General features: G+C 46.1%; 1 protein-coding gene across 3 annotated transcripts in view; it reads right to left on the bottom strand.

Annotated features, from left to right (window-relative positions):
• EXTL3 (exostosin like glycosyltransferase 3) overlaps positions 1-23987 on the bottom strand; it is a 242058-nt gene that overhangs the window by 8601 nt on the left and 209470 nt on the right. For all 3 annotated transcript variants that reach the window (XM_038394993.2, XM_038395005.2, XM_038394995.2), the window contains 3 exons: positions 13688-13815; positions 7787-7931; positions 6320-6448 (listed from right to left, as the gene is read on the bottom strand). In XM_038394993.2, the coding sequence (XP_038250921.1) occupies positions 6320-6448; positions 7787-7931; positions 13688-13815 (402 nt within the window). The remainder of the gene's footprint in view (positions 1-6319; positions 6449-7786; positions 7932-13687; positions 13816-23987) is intronic.

The raw sequence follows: 23987 nt of genomic DNA, 5'->3' as shown, positions 1-23987 counted from the left end.
ACCTCCTGGCTCCTCCAGTCCTGAGGCCCACAACCCCTTCCCCTGACAGCTCTGTTCCTCAACCCAAACTGGCAACAGTCCTGATATTTTTTCCCCAAGACACTCTTGAATATTCAATAAATTCACATAGTAGTAGGCGAGCTCTGTGAATAGGGACCTGCCTGAGACCCACCAAGCTCATTTCCACATCTGACCAAACCTATAATTGGACTCTAGGTCTCTGGAGGTGAAAGGCACTAACCCCACTGATACACTGAATCACTACTTCTGATCTGTGACTATGGAGAATTCAGCACAAGTACACACAGACCCAGCTCCCTACCAGCCATGCCAGCTCATCTGTAGGGCACGGTTTACCTGGCTATTTTAAAATCGGAGCTACAATTTCATTTGATTTGGTCTCCATCCAAACACACGTGCCCCAGCGATCTTGCTTGACCAATCTGATTAATCAGGGAAACACTCAGACATTACACGGATGAGAGCCAGTAGAACACTTCTTAGATAGAAGGCACAGACTGAGCTCACAGGAAGTTTTATTTATTTGATTATTTCAGTTCATTTCTCCAGTCCTTTTCCTGGGGAAATCCATCCTACTTGCACCATCAGAGGCTGACATTTCTGAGCCATTCCTGCCACCAGGAGAGCCCGCCATGTACCACTGAAACGTCTGTCTTTCTGGCAGTACAGCTCTATAAGCATTTAAGATACATAGATAATATCCTTACTCAGAAATCTCTGGGTTTTATTGCTGGGAAAGAGTCTCAGGTTATGGAATGACACTCGCTCCCCATCCTAAGTCACAAAAGAGATCCAAGATTAGAGGATACGGCAGCTCAAAGAGAAGCCACTGGCAGCTGAGATGCTCCTTTCCCTGTGGCAGGCAGGGTCCCAGCAATCTGACCCTCTGACTGAAATATATGGAAAGAACATGAGCAAGTAAGGAAGAAAACAGATCCTTTTTAGGAATGGGAGACAAAGTTTGGGCAGGGGGCAGAGAGATCAGTCTCACCCCAAGCCTCTGTCTTATTTCTAGGAGAAATCCAAGTCTTCCTTGATGGCTCTAAAATGTTTGGTTCCCTCCCACTGTCCCATTGTTTCCTGCTCTCCAGCATCTCCGGGTGAGAGGGGAGCAGCGTGTGTCAGAAAAGCATGAAAGGAAGTTCCTTGCAGCATTTCTGGCCTGAACTGAACCCCACAGCTAGTAACTTCCTCCAACTTTTCCACAGCATGGACCAGACTTTACTGGGGAGCCTGTCTCATATGCACCCCTCCCCTCCCCCTGCTCATTCCATAAGAGCCATCTGGCATCCCCAACCATCGCTTCCATGGGAAAGGAATGTCAGGAAAGGGGGAAAATCTATTTTTAGCTGCAATAAGTGCTTTTGAAAATGGTAATCATGCCACTTCCATTTGCTCTTCATTCCCCTCCCCGCTCCATCTGCTCTGTTCCCCTTTCCTCCCCCCATTGCCCCTGCCAGTGCATCTCTGCTGCCTGGCCCCCTTTTTCTCAACACAGATTCTCCATCCTGGTCAGCTCTAAATGACATCATGGCTGGATATGGGAATAGGAGCCCACACGCACCCAGACAAGCACTTATCAAATCCCAGCAGCACGCTTGATGCTTCATGTACAAAGACAACCACACGGCACCTGATGTGAGGCTCTTCTGGGGGCTCAGATACAGACCGTGGAGCTAAGAGACAGAGTGGCACAGGGACATGAGGTGGGGTAAGACTCTGTTGGCAGAGATGACTTCTGAAGGGCTTTGTGGAAGACAGTATATATGTTTCGAGGAGGGGCCTGGAGGAAGAAGCTGTTCCAAACGTAGGGGGCAGCATGGAAGAAGGCACCAAGAGGAGATGGGTAGAGGTAACGAAGGGCTCAGATCAGAGGGATGCTCAGGCTCCAGGAGGTAAGAGGAGGAAGTGAGAGTAGAGATGCCAGGAGAGAAGGACACGTCGACATGCAGACGGTGAGTGGATGAGCACGGTCTCTGTAGTCTAGGTACTGCAGGAGATCACTGCAGACACTAGTCTCCCAGCCTTCACCTTTCTCTGCCCAGCAGTTGCCATAACCCAAAGCAGACCAGCTGTTAATGCAGAGAGACAGAATGCCCCACAGCTCTACACGCCTCCTAGATGAAGCAGCTGGTCCAGCACCCACCAAATCATCTAGCTACATAGCTGATCTGAAAGGCCGAAGCAATGATCAAGACTGGCTGATCATTATCAGATAGACTATAGCTAACAACCACCCAGTGTCGGAAAGACAAGAATAGGAAGGGTCCCCCTGAACTGGGTGAATTACTGTGCAATTTCCCTATTTCCTACAACAGATGGGGAATCTTCCATACAAAAGAAGAAAACAGAGATTGTTGGGAGTCCAAGTAAATAATGCTGAGAACAAAGCAGGTGTGGATTCACAAAGCATGCGACCCATCTCCTAATAAAGACTCCATCAGCTCTTTACTTTCCACATTCCTAAAAGAAAAAAAAATCTAGCCTTAAAAGGGACTTCACTATCATCCTGCAATGAATTTACCAAGAGGTGATGCTGTTGGAACTAAAGCCTGAAAGGCCTAATGTGTAAACTCAAATGAGAAAGGGCTGCTGGGACTTCTGTTATATATAATGCAGGTAGCTTTAAAAGGAAATTCTTGATTTTGAAAGAGTGGTTAGTTAAGATTTTTTTGTGTTGAGGGGTTTCAGGGAGAGAACTAAAAATAGGTCAGTCAACAAGCTTTAGAGGAGGGTTGGGTATTTAACAAAAACTTTACTGATTGCTAAGTACTCAGAACTTTACAAAGGCTACAACTAAGCAAGTTCTGGTATATTACGGATTAGGGAGTTTGCTGGACTTATTTCATTGGCCACTGCTATTGCTTAGCATAAGTGCTTTGAAATTGAGACACCAAGGTGTTAAGTGAGACAGCGGCAATCCTTGGATTAGGGTCCAGCACTGTGCTCGGGTTGCTTGGACAATGCTGCTTGTCTTTTCAGATTACAGTACATGGAGCTTGGAATGACAGAATCTGAGCTCAAGTCTGTATATCTGAGCAGACACAGTATTGAACAGAACGGTGTCCAGAGTCCATGCCTGATTGTGTTCTAAAGGAAGAGGTAGTAAGTTAACAACGAAAGAGATTCCTAGATTCCAAGGCCAGAATAGAAAGGGAGCCCTATGAGGCATATGCAACATACTAAGCACCCGCCCATCCTCCCATCCCTTCATTGTTCCTTGCCATCATTCATTGCGTTAAGATGCCGAGATACTATGATGATAGGTGCCAGTACTGAACCTTAAGGAAGACGGATGGCTGAACAGAGATGGATGGAAGAATCCCATGCACAGCTACAGACTAGGGACCGAATGGCTCAGCAGCAGAAAAGGACCTAGGGGTTACAGTGGACGAGAAACTGGATATGAGTCAACAGTGTGTCCTTGTTGCCAAGAAGGCCAATGGCATTTTGGGAGGTATAAGTAGAGGCATTGCCAGCAGATCCAGGGACGTGATCGTTCCCCTCTATTCGACATTGGTGAGGCCTCATCTGAAGTACTGTGTCCAGTTTTGGGCCCCACACTACAAGAAGGATGTGGAAAACGTCCAGTGAAGGGCAACAAAAATGATTAGGGGACTGGAACACATGACTTATGAGGAGAGGCTGAGGGAACTGGGATTATTTAGTCTGCGGAAGAGAAGAATGAGGGGGGATTTGATAGCTGCTTTCAACTACCTGTGTTCCAAAGAGGATGGATCTAGACTGTTCTCAGTGGTAGCAGATGACAGAACAAGGAGTAATGGTCTCAAGTTGCAGTTCGGGAGGTTTAGGTTGGATATTAGGAAAAACTTTTTCACTAGGAGGGTGGTGAAGCACTGGAATGCGTTACCTAGGGAGGTGGTGGAATCTCCTTCCTTAGAATTTTTTAAGGTCAGGCTTGACAAAGCCCTGGCTGGGATGATTTAGTTGGGGATTGGTCCTGCTTTGAGCAGGGGGTTGGACTAGATCACCTCTTGAGGTCCCTTCCATCCCTGATATTCTATGATTCTATGGACACTCTCCGGGGTAGGCCCTGTTCCTTTGGGGACTGCAGACACATGCCTACTTTTTCAGGAGGAATTAGTGATCCTGAGTGCCTCTGTTTTGGGGTGCTCAACCTGAGATATCATGAAACATCGATTTTCAGAAAGTGCTGAGTACCCTCCCCTCTGAAAATCAGTCCCCTTTAATATGTCTCCATTTGGACATCCAACAACATCTTTACACAAGGGGCAGAGCCCATTGTTTTCTGGGACTGTGCTACAGTGGAATCAGGTCCCAATAGCCTCATTACCTCTCTCCACCCGAGTGCAAAGCTAGACCCTAGGATCTCCAGTTTATAGTAGAATGAGACATATAGCAGCATCAGAGGCTCCGCAGAGACACGCTCCACAGCAGATGGCCTGTGATGACAGAACATACAGCGCTTGGTGCAGAAATGGGCCTAAAAGTGCTAGAGGACTCTACAGACCCTAACAACAACAAGGAATTGCATCCCCTGCTTGTGCCTGTAAATTAAAGGAAGATGCAAGATCACTTATCGAGCCTTTCGGGAAGCAAGTGGACTAAAGCTATTGACTCTGATCCCTTTAGCCCTCCCTGGTCTGGGTCCTGCCGGTCTCAGAGACAAACTGTTTCTACAGTGAGAGCAGCGGGGAGACATGCAAACAATCCCCCAGATCTAGGGGACTTGAGGTGTGGCTTCTCACTGACCTGTTCCAGCCCGTTTGACTACCCCTACTGCGTGCTGCAAGGTGCATCCAAACTGGGTTTCCCTTATTCAGTGGAAAGTCTCTTGGGGCTAGTCGTCTCACTCTCACTATTGGATACATTAGTCTGTGAGCCCAGGTGCACAGAGCTAAGATAAAAGAAAAGGAGTACTTGAGGCATCTTAGAGACTAACAAATTTATTAGAGCATAAGCTTTCATGAGCTACAGCTCACTTCATCGGATGCATTGGTGGAAAAAACAGAGGGGAGATTGATATACACACACAGAGAGAACATGAAACAATGGGTTTATCATACACACTGTAAGGAGAGTGATCACTTAAGATAAGCCATCACCAGCAGCGGGGGCGGGGGGGAAAGGAGGAAAACCTTTCATGGTGACAAGCAAGGTAGGCTATTTCCAGCAGTTAACAAGCACCTACTGCAGGACAGGCCCAACAAAGAAAATAACAGAACGCCACTAGCCATCACCTTCAGCCCCCAACTAAAACCTCTCCAACGCATCATCAAGGATCTACAACCTATCCTGAAGGACGACCCATCACTCTCACAGATCTTGGGAGACAGGCCAGTCCTTGCTTACAGACAGCCCCCCAATCTGAAGCAAATACTCACCAGCAACCACACACCACACAACAGAACCACTAACCCAGGAACCTATCCTTGCAACAAAGCCCGTTGCCAACTCTGTCCACATATCTATTCAGGGGACACCATCATAGGGCCTAATCACATCAGCCACACTATCAGAGGCTCGTTCACCTGCGCATCTACCAATGTGATATATGCCATCATGTGCCAGCAATGCCCCTCTGCCATGTACATTGGCCAAACTGGACAGTCTCTACGTAAAAGAATGAATGGACACAAATCAGACGTCAAGAACTATAACATTCAAAAACCAGTTGGAGAACATTTCAATCTCTCTGGTCACTCGATTACAGACCTAAGAGTGGCTATCCTTCAACAAAAAAGCTTCAAAAACAGACTCCAGAGAGAGACGGCTGAATTGGAATTAATTTGCAAACTGGATACAATTAATTTAGGCTTGAATAGAGACTGGGAATGGATGAATCATTACACAAAGTAAAACTAATTCCCCATGTTATTTCTCCCCCCCACCCCCCACTGTTCCTCAGATATTCTTGTTAACTGCTGGAAATAGCCTACCTTGCTTGTCACCATGAAAGGTTTTCCTCCTTTCCCCCCCCCTGCTGCTGGTGATGGCTTATCTTAAGTGATCACTCTCCTTACAGTGTGTATGATAAACCCATTGTTTCATGTTCTCTCTGTGTGTATATCAATCTCCCCTCTGTTTTTTCCACCAAATGCATCCGATGAAGTGAGCTGTAGCTCACGAAAGCTTATGCTCTAATAAATTTGTTAGTCTCTAAGGTGCCACAAGTACTCCTTTTCTTTTTGCGAATACAGACTAATACGGCTGCTACTCTGAGAGCTAAGATAGGTGCATTTCTAACAGATCAGAATAAATAACTATTTCTCCTGAAATCAGAAGCACTGTACGAGGTTCCCATCTACTGCTTTACCTTGATGGGTGGTTTCCTTGTGATGTGAGAGACTAGAAAGTTCATGGCAATATCCTCACAGTTGATGTATTCGTCTACCATGTCACGGATGGCTTGTGGCATCACGTAAGAATACAGGTAGGCATAGTACTGAAACAAACAAACATTCAACAGTAAAACAGACCCAAAACAGCTAGTGACATACTAACTATGTGCCTGACCCAAAGCCCATTGAAGTCAATGGAAAGGATCCCCAGAACAATGCTGGGGGTAGGATTTATCTCCAAGAGAAGTTCTGCTTCACTCACTCACAGAGTAGCAGCGAAGCCACTCCATGGCTGCCATTACAGACCTGCAGCTCCTGGGATTCCACTCCATTGCAATCTGGACACACATGGCCACCACAAATCTTGCTGGTCAGTCTACACAATGTTTCTGCTGCATCTTGGTCCCTTCCCAACAACGGATGATGGTACAGGATGAGCCCTTTAAAGATCTAGCCCCCCATTGTCCCAAAAGGATACGAATAGTCTCTTTGTTCTCCACTGCCTTCCCCAGGCGGGGAGGAAGGAAGAAGGCTCTGAACACCTGATGGAGCTCTCTGCATCTGTCCCCAATTCCCCTCTTTTTATAACAGTAGCCTCAGATACAAATCAACTTAACCATCACCTTTCTAGCTTCTGAGCCCACTTCAGGATTCTTTTACATCTGGTAACCACAGGAGCCAGAGTTTCTGTGGTGACCCTGTTACCCCTTGCCACACTCGGTATGCATAAAATTAGATCCCAAAATAGGGTTGCTGCTAATTTTAGCTGTTCTTCGCTGGGAGAACCTGGGGCTGTGATTTCCAAGCTGCCTGAGGGATTTGGAATCCTAAGTCCCATTAAAACCAATGAGATTTAGAAGCCCAACTCCCCTAGCTTTGAACCTTAGATTTTCATTAGTGAAATGCTTTGTGGTTCCATTGTGAAGGGTGCTAAGTACACAGGTGTGTAAGCTATTGTTGGTGTCACAGCAGTGAGCCTTTATGGACATTCCTCAGGTTCCTAAGGACTGGGAGCAACAATCCAGGGCTGGGCATATGAACCCAGACTCCTGCATGGCAGGGCAGTGCAATAACAAATCACTAAACCAACCCAGAGAAGACCTGAACACTTTGATGGCTGGCATCACAGCATCTAAGAGAATTGCTGCAACTGAATTGGCCACATGCTCAGTCTCTCTCCCTCAGCTCAGAGCCATTCTATGCATCTCTCCTCAAATAAGCCGCATCTCTTGGGACATGTATATTAACCTTTCCTCGTCAGGGTTTCCGTTTGCGGTGATTAATGAAGCTTATGTTGAGAATCAGAGATGCAAGAGAAGGAATGGTCAATTCTGGCACTAGTTTTTTAATCGAAAACTCAGGCTACTCTAAAACGGAAAAGCAAAGCTGAGAGCTGGCCAAGGAGTACTGAGACTGGGTTCTCTCGGACCACTTGCTCTTACCTTATGAAAGAAGGCAGCACCAGTCAGCACCATGGACAGTTCACAAGAGTAGTTCGAGTTATAGAGCCAGGATTGATGCGGGATGTCCCACGCATGGTATCGCCCAGGGAATCCAACAATGCGGTCCCTTGCCTCTCTCCAGACTCTGCAAATGTAAAGACAGAACTTCAGTGGGGCAAGACCACAGCACACTCAAACTGTGAAAAGAATCTGTAGTGTAGCTCTACCTAATAATGAAAGTATGGATGGTCAGCCAAGGATCCCCAGGCCATAAAACAACCGCATGAAACAGGCACTCGGCAAAATCCTGGCCCCACCACAGTCAATGGCAAAACTCCAGTTAGGCCAAGAGTTCACCCATTATCCCCATTTTACAGATTCAAAAACTGATGCATTCAGAGGTTAAGCGTGGAATTTTCAAGGACAAGCAGCATCAGTCTAACTCTGCTCCCATTGGAGTTGATGGGAGTTTTAGCACTGACTGCAGTGGGAACAGAGTTATGTAATATTGAGCGTTTTTTGGAAATCCCATCCTAAGAAACATGCCTGAGATCACATAGTAGGGCTGGAAACAGAATGCCAAGGCTCCTGCCTGCCAGATTCAGCTCTAAATGCTAAAGAAACACTGGTGATACACTACAAGGAGCAAACTCCACAGACAGGGGCCCTGGCGAAAATTCCTTTTGTCCCAAGGACCTCAAAGTGCTTTAGAAAGAACGTCTAACACATAACTGTACTGGCTGTACTCTGAGCTAATTCAAAACTGATCTTTCAATCACATACAAGTTTATCATCATCCAACCAACTTTTCCAAGCTCAGTCATGGACGCTCTCCAGTACCAGCAAGCTTCTCAGTCCAGCCCTTTTCAAGCACGGCAAGAGGCTGGTTTGGTTTGGTTTTTCATATGGAAAGAATATTTTTTCCACCTCACCTAACTTGTAAATTACTCAGGGGATTTTCCACAGACTTCTAAACAAAAAACAACCACTCCAAGTATCTTCTGAAGCACGGAAAACAAAAACCCAAATGAAATGTGCAGAAAGTTATGAGCAAGGAAAAGCCGGTTCACGGCTGCTACTCTGAAACCAGAAATGGTTTTGTTTGCTACCAAGCCCACACCATAACATAGATCACTCACTTCAAGATGTTTCATCAACTAAGGATGAAAAATTAAATAAAATCAACATTTCAGCTACTTTTGTTCCTAAATGTTTTCCCCTGAGAGGGACAGGGTCACGTGTGTGTGTGTAGTTGAGACACAGGCCGGGAGTCTAGATTCTGAGTTCTGTTCCCGGCTCTGCTACAGACCCCCCTGTGTGAACTTGAACAGGTCACCCCATGTCTCAGCTTCCTCATCTGTCTAGTGAGGGTAACGCTGACCTCTCTCCAGGGGATGGGGGGAGGCTAAAGTCACTGGTGTTTGTAAAACACCAGGATATTAGCAGATGGGAGGTGCTGCACAACAGCTAAGTATTATTATTTATCGTCACAGAAATTGGAGCTTTACCCCCACGCAGCTGTGCAGGAGCAGGCATAACAGCCTGGCAGGATCTGCTCTCCACTCCTCCCCTCTGGCCATGTGGGTTCTCCCTGCAGGGAAGGAAGGGGCCTCTTCACACCGCCTTTCTCCCTTGCACAGCCACATAAGAGGGGTCATGATTGAGCCTCTTATGTGTTTAAATGGTGACGGTCACATATGAGAAAGCAAGCACTTAATATTCCATTCTCATTTGAATCTCTCTCCCCTCCAGGAGGAATCTCTCTGGATTATTGGAAAACTGTCAAGAATAATTAAGAAAAACATCAGCGTGCGAGGTCTAACCTGGGAACTAAGCCTGGCTTTATGCTGCAGGGCAGCTTGGCTCTTTTCAGATCATTTGATCTTGTCTAGTTAATGGTTAGTGTCTAAATTACATATTGCAAACTGGAACTTGGTGCTTCTCATCTAAATAGAACGTGTCTCTGTTGAATGCAGAAAGGGGCTTTCCCTTCATCCTAGGAGCGAAGCGTGGCCACACATGGTAATTTTCTGCCACTGTGTATTGTACAACTGTTCCCACCCCCGGAATATTCTCCTCTCAGGATAGGTGTTACAGAGATCACTGCTGCAGGGCAATAGCAGAAGTGCTAACAGAGACACTGCCAACACCTCTTGGGCATTCGTTACATTTACCAGTACAGTAAGAAGCAAAGATACTTTAACTGTAGACATTGCTAATTAAATTAATGGAAATCCAATATAACCTGGTAATGAGAACATGAATAATTAAAGCTGTCAGCACCTTCCTGGTCACCATTCTTCCACCATGCAGTTATTTTTGCAGGTTTTTATTAATCCGACATGACTTAGTTTTAATAGCTGGAGCAGGAACTATTCCTGTCCTTATTAAGTTATTCCTACTTCTGCATTACTGGGGTGCTTTTCCCCCAAGCAGGAGTCAAGCCCTGGAAGTCAAGGATTCCTTGGCTTTAGACAACTGTCTAACATTTATTCCTTTGAGGGGTTATAACTGGAGCATCACCCCTGTTTTACAGCTAGGGAAAACAAGACAAGGTGAGGGAAAGTGAGTTACCCAAGGTCACCCAGCAAGTCAGTGGCAGAGTTTGGAACAGAACCTAAGACTAGAGCCCTGAAACCTGACCCAAACCTGCTAGGATCCGACTACAACTGTTGGGTCTGGGAAAGCAACCGGACCCTTGAGGGCTTGCTCTCATGGGATTGGTGTGGCAGTGGCTGCGTGATCCCCACTCCTGCTGGCCACCGCCACCTTGCTGCGCGGCATGCACTGCAGAGTGAGTGTGCCGAGGAGTCAGGGTGCCTCATGCCGCAGCACAGCAGAGGGCAGTGGATGGCAGACGCAGGGCATGCAGCCACTGCCGAGCCAACCCCAGGGCAGCAGGAAGAGAGCTGACCCCACCCCTGGCAGGAAGCGGCAGTGCTGACTCGCGCGGGGTGAAGAGTCAGGGTTGGCTGGAAAACGACTTGACCCTTTCAGGTCAGCTGGGCTTGAGTTTGGTTGGGGCCTAAAAATTAGTCCCAAACAAACCTCTACCTAGGAGTCCTGGCTTCCCCTTTTACCTGCCTCCCAACCACCAGGCCAACACACCGCAGTGACAGAGAAGACCTGACTCCTTTCCCCTCTTCCGCTTGCTGACTGAGCTCTTGGATTAGTGCAGAGAGGCCACTGTGCAGACTGCAACCCCTATTGGCCACAGGAACCAAGAACCAAGTGAGTGACACAAGTTTGCGTAGTGGCATCATTAGCCTGCTGTGTCAGCCCCCGCCCTGGGAACACACTTCTCGGCACCTATTTACGAGCTCTTTAGCTGTAGGAGTTGAAGGAGCAGCCCCAGAGCCTTCCCCGATGGCAGCTCAGACTCAATTAGAACCTGCTTCCACAGCCGCTCTGACAGCCAGATTCCATCAGCGGCTGGAACAGAGATTGGCCTCGCTCCCTTTCCCCAGGCCCCAGTTCACTACTTCACCCCAGTCGCCTGCCTCTGCACCCAGGAAACCCTCTGCAAGTGCAGAGCGGATGGAAGTTTAGATGCTGAAGCGGGAGAGGGACGGGGACAATAACAACGACATGCTGAAGACAGGATGTTCTGTGAAAGTTAATACAGCCCCCGCCAACGTGCTAGAGACAGAAGAGATCTGCAGGGTCACGCTGTCATGGGAGAGATTCAGGAGGACTGCCGGCAGCGCCTGGCAGTGAAGGACACGTTCCCTGAGTCAGGGCAATATGTCAAACTGACAATCCCACGGCCACTGAGAGCAGCACAAACAAGGCGATGCCGCCCCTGCCACCCACATGCTACTTCAGGCTTCCATAATTGAAGCTGCCATCCTTCTGCAGCCGGCGGGTAATCCATTCAACTCACTGCATAGGCCCTGCTTCCCCATCAGCACCTACATGGAACCAGGTCCCAGGGGGACTGCCCATCTTTATGCTGCCGCCCCCTACGGACCACATTAGATAGGTGCCGCTAATGTCAACAACAGACACACCCACACCAGTGTTCCCTCTAATTTTTCCCACCCATGTGTGGAATGAATTCTGTTATGTGCACCAATATGGATGTGATGTGTGACACACCACCTTCATTTTGGTGCACATAACAAAGTTCATGGGGTGGGGCCAAGGGGTTCAGCGTATGGGAAGGAGCTCAGGGCTGGAGCAGAGGGTTGGGGTGCAGGGGGTGAGGGCTCTGGCTGGGGATATGGCAGAGGGGATCAGGGCTGGGGCAGAGGTGCAGGGGTATGAGGGCTCTGGGATGGGCCTGGGGATGAAGGGCTTGGAGTGCAGGAGGGTGCTCCAGGACTACAGCAGGGAGAGAGGGCTCCCCGCAGCAGCACCTGGGCTGGATGGGGAGAGGTGCCTCTCCCTGCTGTGGCAGCTCTGAGGCTGGGGCTGGGGGAGAGGCACCCCCCATACACCCCAGCTGTGGCAGGTCTGGGTTCGGTCCAAGGGAGGGGCGCCGCACCCCTGGCAGTGGCAGGTCCGGGCCATCCATCCTCCAACAGGTCTGGGCCGGGGCTGCGTTTGGGCCACCCCTCCCCTGGCAGGTCCCAACTGGATGGGTTCCCTGAGCGGTGCTAAGTAGGCTGCTGCGCGGCTTACAGGGAACTTAGCCCCACACCTGGACAGGCTACCCTCTAAGAATGGGAGGGAGAGTTTAAGTCCCTTGGTCCATTCAATCTGGGAACTCTACTGACTTTGTCAATGAGGGGGACAATCTGGAGGGGGTGTCAGAGATGTGAACACCTTGGAACAGGATAGACCATCCACTCACTTCACAGAGGCTGCTGAACAGCCATCAGTTTGCACCAGCTTTTGTCGCTACCTACTTGAGCTGGATTTGACACAGCAGCATAGGAGCAAAAGGCTATCTACCCTGTTCTCACCCCCTGAACCACCCAAATGAAATCTTTAATGTAACCGTTCATGACTGTGCAAGAACCTTAAACTTAACTCATTCAGGCACATTAAGTCAGTTATTTAGAAGTATTTTAATTTAGGGGGTTTTGGTCAGGTCTAAATGCTTAATAAGTGATGATAACAGTAATGATGGGTAGGGCTGGTAGCACCAGATGTTTTTAAGACTACCCAACACTTCCCATTATAAGACACTGTTTTCAGTTGCTTATAACTTTGCCAAACTATCTGGGCTGAAACTTTCCTCTAGAATGGTTCAGCAGTTTCTGAGAACAGGACTAGGAAAAAAATATGTGATTTTGTCCATGTTAAAAAATTGTGGTGACCTTTTCTTGTGGAAAAAGCAGTATGTGATCTTGTAATTATAATAATTGCACAGGCAACCTTAATTGTGGCATTTCCTGACATTTGTGTGCTTGACTTTGTAATCCCATTAAAGTTCTTTTAACATTGTTTTTCAGTCTAAGAATAATACAGATTTTGTATTTATAGCACCTTTCACTCAGCGATCTCCAAGCACTTTATGATTAATCATTAAGCCCGCAGCATCCCTCTGAGATATGGAAATATGACTGTCGCCGTATTAGAGATGCGGAAACTGCCCTCAAAAAGGTGAAGGCTAATATTTTGAAATGAGAGTGCCTGATTTTTCCAAAGCAGTGAACAATGGCAATACCTACTGAAAGCAATGAGAGCTGCAGGTGCTCAGCACTCCTGAAAACCAGGCCCATTATTTAAGCGCTATAAATTAATTTTAAGTGGCTAACTTTAGACATCCAAGTTTCAAAACTCTAGTCGAAATGACCAAGGAAATCAGGAATAGAATCGTACTTCTCCTGACTCCAGTTCCTGGCTTTAACTACACTTCAGAGTCTGGATCTGAATGGAACAAGGCTCAATTGTATATGGCCCGGTCCTCCAGACCCCAACCAACCGCACATGCACAGACTTTACTTCACTCACCGGAACCCAAACATGATCTCGTCATGGCGAAGGTGGGCGTCGTCGTCGATAGACAGAATGGCCTCTGTCTCGATCTCATCCCATGGCAGGAACCTGTTGTTCAGACTGTTCTTTTCTGTGCGGACAACCTAACAAACACACAACAATTATAGCTAGGCGCTCGCCAGACTGACATAACAAAGCTTTAGAGACAGGGGCAAGCTACCCCAGCACCTGCAGTTGTAAGGCCATGTTTCTATACTGCCGTTTGGCTCTAGTACCTGACAAACTAAGGTTTCTGCTCCCACACTGAATTCAGTGAATTCCAGCTCCTTGAATTAAAGATTCCAACCTGTCTCATTTGGTCACTGGAGTTACTCCACATCCAGGACCACATCAGTAAATCAGATTAACTCTCCTGAAGTCAGATGGAGCTAATTTACATCAGCTGAGGTTCGGGCCCCAATGTTGTTACTCAGAATCATTATACTGAGCCCAACATTTTACTCATTGTTTCCTGTAAATTTCCTGATCATCTATTAAAGTAACAGAATGACTGAAATTAGAGATGAGAAAAAGGTCTGCGAGGACAGCTAGGCTATACCCTGGCTAGTGAAGGACTGATCTTGCCATGTATTTTCCAGTGCTTTGTCCAGTCTGATCTTAAGCATACTGTGGGATGAAGCATCCATCACTTCCCTGTAAGAGGATCAAATCAAATACATCTCATTTTCAGGAAGTTTCTCCACATATTCATCCTAAAATTTCCCTTTCTTATATTTATCTCATTACTCCTAGCATACACCCCTGAAACCATATTAAAGTCCTCCCGCTTCCTGGTTGATTACACTTTCAAATATGACCCCGCCTCCAAGACTTCTTTATTGACCCCTAGCCTAGTCAAGCTATACCAAATTCAGTTCTTTTATGTCTTTCCTCCTAGATAAAGCTCTCCAGCCCTTTAATCATTTCTGTTGCTCTCCTCTAAACGATCTCCCCAGGCTTTTTTTTTTTTTTAAAAAGTCTGCAACTTGATGAAAAGAATACAGCAATGTGGCAATCAAACTCAATTAAATAAGATTACATTTGATCATATAAAAAAACCACACTGAAACCATTAACAGTGGAAAATATTTGTATCAGGGATCTGTGTGACAGCTGGTGAGATTAAAGTCCCATGTAAAGCCAGAGTTACTGCTCTCTTTTGTTAATAGTGACTGAAAAAAAAAATAAGAACATTCACCGGGAATGCATTAAAATATTTCATGAAAGATCCATCAAAAGCACAAACAATTTATTGCAGAGAGTGAACAAATTACGCAACTATAAGCTGAAGTGTATCAAGGCCACAGCTGCGCGGGCGGCATTCATACAACAGAAGGGCTGCCTATTCAATTAGTTCACATTGGAGAATACCAACCACAAACAGACACACAATATGGGAAGATGCATTTTTTTTCCCCAAGGTGGAGAAGTGAAAAAATTATGATAGTACTTGTGTTTATTTCAGTCCTAGTTAAACTGATACAACAGATGAGATCACCAAGCAGTCTTCTATCAGGGGACTACATCAGATAGCAGTTTCCTACTTGAATCACAGTTGAGGTGGGTCTGGAGGAAGGTAGTGGTTTTAGACCAAGCCAGAGAGGGTGTTCCAAGCATAGGGAGCAGCATGGCAGAAATGGACAGTTGGGTGTTAGAGGATGGCTTGGTCACTGGTGCGGTGGCTTGGTAAGAAAAAAGAACTGATAAGCAAGAGAGGCAGGCGGTGAACGGTTTAGGGTTTGAACATGATGCAGTGGAAACAAGGAGCTGAGGGAAGATTGCAAAAGGGGGCTGACGTGGTCATAACAAAGAGGATAAGTGTATTGGGCGTCAGCAAGGCCAGAGAGTAGGAGACTGCCGTAGTCACAATGGGGGACCACAAGGACCTGGACAAGAGTTGGAGCCGTGTGGTCTGGGATAAAAAGGGCAATTCTAGAAATGTTACTGAGGAAGAAGTGGTGGTGGCCTGGGTGTGTGGAGCAAGAGAGGGAGAGAAGTCAAGGATGACCCCTGGGTGTGGCTCTGGGTGACAGGAAGGACTGAAACATGTCCTTTGCAGCATCACTGACTGGCCCTCTAACTGTCCTGAGCAAACAATTCTGTTGATGATGCACAAGGAGGAGAAGAGTCCAGCTCGGTCTCCCTTAGCTGGATTGGCTCTGCAGGGACAGCAGGAGCAAAAATGTATTTTAGTCGCAGGGGTAAGACAACATAACTCTGCACATGCACAAGATACCACTTGAACAGAGTCACATCTCAGAGGAGAGCCAGCATTTTAGGATGACAGGAGCAAGTGGATGTTCCAGGATGAAACTGTCAGTTGACACTTCCCTGCTGCTGAGGGGGTCACCTAATCGCGTCAGAGCCCTTGCTTTAACGGAATTCGGCACGAAGGACTGCAGTCATGGAAGAGACTCAATAAAATTACATGCAGAGAAAAGCCCGAGCTATGCAGTCAGTTGTTCAGAAAAATGAGATAAAGGAAGGACGGAGCGGCTGCAGAGAAAAACAATCATTCTGTCAGTTTAATTGAGAGCTATTAACTCCCATTTCCAGCCCGGTTATAATTTATCATCCGATGGATTATTGTATTTACAGGGTTACAACTTTATTATGTGAATGCAAATGCTTCAGTAAGCTTCCTTCCTCCTCCATGCTGCAGACTCCTTCCTGTTTGCATTCTAACAGCTTTGTTTGCCTTGCACACCAGCTCTCAATGGATTGCTAAAGACTTAAGTCAGTGTCAGGATTGTGCAGCTATTGTAAAAGTGGCTGGAGAGGAGGTTTCTCAGTTTCTAACATTGTTGAGAGCCTCTCCAGTAAATTACAGCCTTGTATTCAGTTGGGAGCTATTCATCATTCCATACGTCTATTCAACAATACAAAATGGGTTTCATTTTCCCTAATGGATGTCATGCTGCATTTTTGCAATATGCATCAGTTCCCCTCATCATATCTCGTAAGAAAATTCTGGCCATAGGTGACTTCTTAAAGAATATTTTCTTCCTCTCTGCAGCTCTTTACTTGCATCAATTGTGTCTAAGTAACTAACAACACTGCCAATATAATTTTGGTGGGGAGGAGAGTGCACTGACACATTGTGTGTCTCCCACATACAATGGAATTTATCATCATTATAAAGCCTCATCCCGTCAAGCCTACAGAAGTCTTTTCATTGACTTTAGTGGGAATTAGATTGAGACCACAGTGAATTGGGACACAGTGAAACATTCTTTAAATTATCATCTCTGTAGCATCAAGTGTGTGTTAGGTATTTTACAGACAACGTTTTTGCCCTGAGGCGCTTACAAGCTAAGTAGGCAATGGACAGATGAAGAAAAAAGGGAGGAAGAGCAGCACGAGGCAGAGTGAGAGAGAGAAGTTTCTTCTCCTTTCTATAAGCAAGGAATGGGTGGAACTTCACACTCATCAGACCTACTAACCAGGGACTGATGTGAAAGACAAAGGCCCCAGAAGAGAATCCAAGAGCATCCCTGTAAAAATCTCAACAACCTTTCTCTTCCCAGCAGCTGGAAGGTGGCAGGGCTGAACTTCCAGCTAGGGAACTGCTCCAAGACCTCATTGACGGGGCCTTTACCAAATGCAGCCAAGTCCTTCCATTGCTTGGAAGGTGGGCATACATTAGATCCAGATTTTCTAGCATCCACAACGTTAAAGGCTATTCAGATCTGGGGGGTTCGTTCCACTGAGCATCGAGAGAAGGGCAAGATGCAAAGTTTGTATCCAGCTCTTCTGTTCCCCAAAGTGGGAGGCTGTTGGGATCTGGGGTTTGACCCAGCTCTAAAGAATTTTTAAAACTGGTTTGAATTTGCAAGCCAGCAAATCCTTTCATGAGGCTTCAGCCCTCAGGTAGAGCTCTGTGTATGCTCGAAAGCTTGTCTCTCTCACCAACAGAAGGTGGTCCAGTAAAAGACGTTACATCACCTGCCTTGTCTCTCTAATATCTTCAGACCAACATCGCTACACCACCACTGCATATTTGCAAGAAGGCAGAGTTCACATTGTGCATTCTGCTTAAACCTTTAAATTTCCTGATTTTCAAATATTTAACTGTTCAAACAATGTTGCATTAACAATGCTTTTGCATTTCATACAGATTGTGCACATTGTTTATAATGAGGCAAAAGTTTTTATTTGGGAGTGTTTAAGATGCAAGCAGCTTGTGAATCAATACATTCTAAGGAAATGACCCGCACTGTTTATTGATTCAGCTGTTCTCCTGTAAGCTTACTGAACTGCGTAACACAAATATTGCCAACTGAGAAATTGAAATGGATCCTGCTGAATGTATCTGAAATTGGTAGCTTCAGTGGGATAAACAGATTAGCTTTAGTGCACTCCATTTAAATCAGAGGTTCTCAACCCGTGGCTGGCGGGCCGCATGCGACTCAATTAGCGCACAGCTGCAGCCCAGCCGTGTCCTAAAGGCTGCCAGGCCACGCAGCGGGGGTGGCATTCCTGGCTTCCCAGCCCAGGGCTCCACTCCTGGCCCCACTCTGTGGAGGGGTCTCTGGGCGGGAGGTGCTAGGCATAGGAGTCTGGGGGGTTGGGGAGGGAGGGCACACTGTGGTTCTCAACCTGTGGTCCAGGTAACACAATGATAAATAGGTTGAGAACCACTGATTTAAACTCTTGTTCCAGTTACAGTAAAAAGTTGCTGCCAGGGGAACGGAGGGCTCAGAGAACTGGTAAAGTGATATAAATACCTTCTAGGTCACCAGTTCAAATCCAGCCAAAGCTGGATGTAATTTAAAAACTTATTTACCCAGATCTCTTGACTTCAATGGAACTGTCCTTATTTACACCAGTTCAGGATCCGGCTTAGTGCCATCTGTTGATCATTGTTGACAGCTCGTGACCTGCCATGTAATCACCTCGTGACAACCCTGAGGGGTCCTGACCCTCAGTTTGAGAACCCCTGGCCTACTGGCTGAGCAACTACATCACCAATGCACCCTAGCAGCTGGAACCCTTGTGGGGAGCCTACAAGGTCCACAATGAATGCCATGGAGTTTGTCCCTCTGGAAACAGGCATGATTGGCCATGTGGGGAAACTGGCACTGCTGCTGCCCATGCTATACCTGTCCTGTAATTAAACGAAGGACTTCAGTCTCCAGAACTGATAGTCCTGCACCTTCCACCTGTCTACCTTAGAACAAAGGCAACACTGAGTAATTAGTTTTTTTTTTTTTAAACTATCACTCCTTCATAGTATGTTCCTAGAAGATTAATTAAAAAATATCCCCCTCTCTCTCCAGAAATTTTGCATTTTCAGACACCAAACCTCAATTTTCCCTACAATTTCAAGGGATCTGAAGTAAACTTGGTAATTTGTGTTTAGACAGGCACAACCAAGGTTGGTAGACCTAAAATGAGACCTATCAGTTCTCTTGACATGTGGACACATGAATGGTACTGCCCGGCAGAGCAGAATGATGGTGGCACATGCATTCACCCAAGATCCCAAATTAAACCTGCACCTGGAGTCGTTCCCTGTGGGTCGCCTGCCTGACAAGCTGCCATTTAACAGCATTGCAGTCCTTGATTTAGGGGGCAGAGGGATCTCGCACTATGAGGAGGAGGTGGTGGTTTTAGGAGTAGGCTTTGCTCACTGGGTTTGATAGAGCATAGAAAGTTATTAAACCTGCAGTGATAAGAAAAGCAATACAAAAAATCAACAGACACACAGAGCAGCTCTGGAGATGCTTCATCCTAGTGGCTGGGTTGCTCTTATATACAGTCCCCAGAGCAGTACTGGCACCTGGAAGCCTTCTTGCCCGTTCTCCTCTCTGGTCTTCCAGCGCCTGAGCTCGCTGGCCTTGCAGGGGACAGTACAAGATTTTTTTTAAGCCAAGTTTACCTTGACCTTGGACTAAGAATCTAGAGGTGCTTCCCATCTCCTGACATCTGTTGTGATGGTTCATAGGGGCCAGCTATTACTACTACACTGGCAATACTAGTTTTGACTTTGAATTTATACATTGCATCCCTGGGCTGGGGAAATGGATTCATCATATATGATTAGATGGAAAAATAAAACCCTGGAGAAAGCTAACAGTATCTTGGGGAAACATTTCTCCTCCAGCTCAAGTGACTAATTTGATCTAAAATGGTGTCTTTTGATTCAAGGACATGTATTTTTTTAAAACAAAAAAAATGTCCCTGAATCAAATACTATGTCCTGAAAGGTTTTTACATTCCAAAGGGACTGTAAAAAGAACCCACTGAATTTGTCGGGCATGAAATGGACATTACCGGTACAAATGTACTCTGTAGATCATTGGGCTGAATGAAAAAAGAGAGGTTATTATACCAGCGAAGTAAAAAGTCAAGGTCTCTCCCTTAGATGACATTAAATGAGATTTAGCAATTCTTCCTGGCTTAGTCACAAAGCTCAAATAAAACTACATGCCACTTTGCCCTTCTAGATCATCTTCCACCCGGGGATCCCAAAGCACCTTCCTAATATTAATTACATAATCCCATTCTGGGGGAAGCCAGATACAATGGTGTCTGGATGTCTTTATAAATACACTGACAGACAAAGACGGATGGGATGTTACAGCTGAACAAACATCATGGAGATCTGCAAAATTCATAGATTTATGAATTTTCAGGCCAGAAAGGACCATTAAATCATCTAATCTGATCTCCTGTATCTCACACACCGTTCAGTTTCACCCAGTTACCCCATATTGAGCCCAACAACATGTGTTTGGCTAACTCCTCTCTTCCAGAAAGGCACCCAGTCTTGATTGGAAGACATCAAGAAATGGGGAATCCACCACATCCCTGGGTTGTCAGTCACCCTCACTGTTAAAAATCTGTGCCTAATTTCTAATTTGAATTTGTCTGGCTTCAGCTTCCAGCCATTAATGCTTGTCTTGCCTTTCTCCGCTAGATTAACGAGCCCTTCAGTACCCAGTATTTTCTCCCCACAAGGGTGTGTACGCAGTATAATTAAGGCTACGTTTTAGTCATGGGTATTTTTAGTAAAAGTCATGGGCAGTAAACAAAAATTCATGACCCGTGACTGGTCTATGACTTGTATTATATACCCCGGACTAAAACTTGGGTGCTGGGGGGCGGGGCAAGGACCCTGCGGGTGCTCTGGGGGGGGGAAGGGTGGTCCAGGGCCACCGCAGGTGCTGGGGGGGGTGTGTGGTCCGGGAACCCCGCTGCTGCTGATTGGGAAGGCAGGTGCTGGCAGGCTCCCTACCCAGCTCCTGGAAGCAGCCGGCATGTCCCGGGGAGCTCTGCATGCTGCGTGCTGCCCCAAGCGTCTGCTCCACAACTCCCATTGGCCGGGAACTGCATCCAATGGGAGCTGTGGGGATGGCACCTGCAAGCGGAGGCAGCAAGCAGAGCCGCCTGGTCATGCCTCTGCCTAGGAGCCAGAGATGCTGGCCACTTCCGGGGAGGCCCCACCGAGGTAAGCGCTGCCCAGAGCCCTTACCCCACCCCAGCACCTTAACCCCTTGCCTAAGCCCTGAGCCCCCTCCTATACCAAAACTCCTGCTGCTGCTGGGTGGGGGAGGGGCACGGTGGCCTGAGACAGCACCAGCTCGTGTGGCTAGTCCTGGGGTCACCTGAATCTGCCACTGCAGAAGTCCCAGAGAATCATGGAATCCATGACCTCGGTGACAGACTCGCAGTTTTAAGTGTAATCAAGTCATCTCTCAATCTTCTTTTTGACAAGTTAAACAGATCGAGCTCTTTAAGTCTCTCACTGTAAGGCATTTTCTCCAGCCCTCAAATTTTTGTGGCTCTTTTCTGCACCCTCTCCAATTTTTCAACAGTTAAATAGAAAATCACATGAGAACATAGCAAAGACCCTCATCCAACAAGGGACTTAAGCACATGAAACCAATGGGACTACTCACTTGCTTAAAATTAAGCTTGTGCTAAAGCACTTGACTGGATTGTGCCCAAAGAACGTGAGCTTTGTGACAACACACTGGTTCAGTAGACTGTGACCCATTATCTAGGGAGGGTTGAGATAATGGGGTCATGCAGTTACCCAGTAAGTGAAAAGAAAGATGAATATGAGTTCAAAAGAAACTGCTACATACCAAACTTATATCAAAGCACATGCACTGTTCTCACTATCTGCATGCAAAATGGAAAAAACATGTTATATGTACGAAACTCCGCCTGACTTTTGACTTTTAGCTGCCTTTTCCATTACTTTTATCCTTACTCTAGGAATTTCCCTGTAATTTGCTGCTTGCAGCTTTAGTCATAAGCCATTTAGAAAAGCGGTTTCTGTATTTGGCTTTTAACATCTTTGCTGCCAGTTAAATTAACCAGGGCAGTGTCCAACTGACATCCCGGCAAACCCTGGCTCCAAACTCTTAATCCGCCACAAACATTTTGCAAACTCAGTGGATGAATGAAGTTCTTGACAGTCAACTAGTTAGGCTGTGTCAAACTGCTGAGACACACGTTACAAGTTTCTGATCTTTTCAATGGCCAGCAGGTCAGTACATGTCCTTCACTCCATAACAAATAAACCCACAACACTAAGCAAACTAGTTTAATACTATGAATTTGCTTCTTCTGTCATTCACAGATATGTTAGCCAAATGGATCTTTACAAGTGTCCACAGATGTGGCAAAGTCAAGTTAGGAATCCAGGATTTGTCTAGCGATAACTCCAAATAAACCAATGCCAATCTAAATACACTCAAATCATTGCCCTGGTGCAATTCTTCCATTACAGTAATGAGGTTTGACACATGGGTTTTAAATGAAGTGTCAGGTATAATTTGATGGTGAAAACGTGAAGAATGCCTATGCCCTTGGAGAAATCCTGACAGCTCAGCTTAATGTGCTGCGTTGGTTTGCTGCCAAAGAGCAAACTCTACAAGACACTGGGAGATTCACCACTGAGCTCTTGTCTTTATTGGGGGGGGAGGGGAAGAGTGTGTTCCTACCACACGTTAGCCAATGCATGGTAAGTAACACATGGGACAAGCCTAACGAAGACAAGGTAATTGTAGCTCTCAGACATGTTCACGGATTGAGGTAAACCCACGGCTCCTCCCTAGCTAACACATAGTAAGAAAACTAAACTTTTTTTCCTAGTGTGAAAGCACTCAGAGAATGTGTGTGTTAAACGAGTAAGTGTTCTAATCAGTAAATGCATCTGATGAAGTGAGCTGTAGCTCACGAAAGCTTATGCTCAAATAAATTTGTTAGTCTCTAAGGTGCCACAAGTACTCCTTTTCTTTTTGTTCTAATCAGTGGTTCTTCTCAGCTTATGATATACTGGGGAGGGACAGACAGTTCCCCAATAGTAGTATTAAAAATTCCATTGCAGTTTCAGTTTGTATATGGCATTTTTCCTTTCCTAAAGTGTTAGGTAGCATTAAACAGCTGCTGATTTTCCCAACAGTGACAGCATTTCAGTGGTAGGTGAAATGATCCTCTGGTATAGGTTTAAGTATGATTTCTGGGAAGAAAGGTGCTATTATAAACATCAGTTTCTGATTATTTATGAAAAAAGAAAAGGAGTACTTGTAGCACCTTAGAGGCTAACAAATTTATTTGAGCATAAGCTTTTGTGAGCTACAGCTCACTTCATCGGATGCATTTGGTGGAAAATACAGTGGGGAGATTTATATACACACACAGAGAACATGAAACAATGGGTTTTATCATACACACTGTAAGGAGAGTGATCACTTAAGGTGAGCCATCACCAGCAGCGGAGGGGAGGGGGGTGGGAAAGGAGGAAAACTTTTCATGGTGACAAGCAAGGTAGGCTATTTCCAGCAGTTAACAAGAACATCTGAGGAACAGTGGGGGGTGGGCTGGGGGGAGAAATAACATGGGAAAATAGTTTTACTTTGTGTAATGACTCATTAATTCCCAGTCTCTATTCAAGCCTAAGTTAATTGTATCCAGTTTGCAAATTAATTCCAATTCAGCAGTCTCTCGTTGGAGTCTGTTTTTGAAGTTTTTTTGTTGAAGGATAGCCACCCTCAGGTCTGTAATCGAGTGACCGGACAGATTGAAGTGTTCTCCGACTGGTTTTTGAATGTTATAATTCTTGACGTCTGATTTGTGTCCATTTATTCTTTTACGTAGAGACTGTCCAGTTTGACCAATGTACATGGCAGAGGGGCATTCCTGGCACATGATGGCATATATCACATTGGTAGATGTGCAGGTGAACAAGCCTCTGATAGTGTGGCTGATGTGATTAGGCCCTATGATGGTGTCCCCTGAATAGATATGTGGACACAGTTGG

This window comes from Dermochelys coriacea, chromosome 3, assembly GCF_009764565.3.
Source record: "Dermochelys coriacea isolate rDerCor1 chromosome 3, rDerCor1.pri.v4, whole genome shotgun sequence".
In the NCBI taxonomy this organism is placed as follows: Eukaryota; Metazoa; Chordata; order Testudines; family Dermochelyidae; genus Dermochelys; species Dermochelys coriacea.
This window is presented reverse-complemented; position numbering and strand designations above follow the sequence as displayed.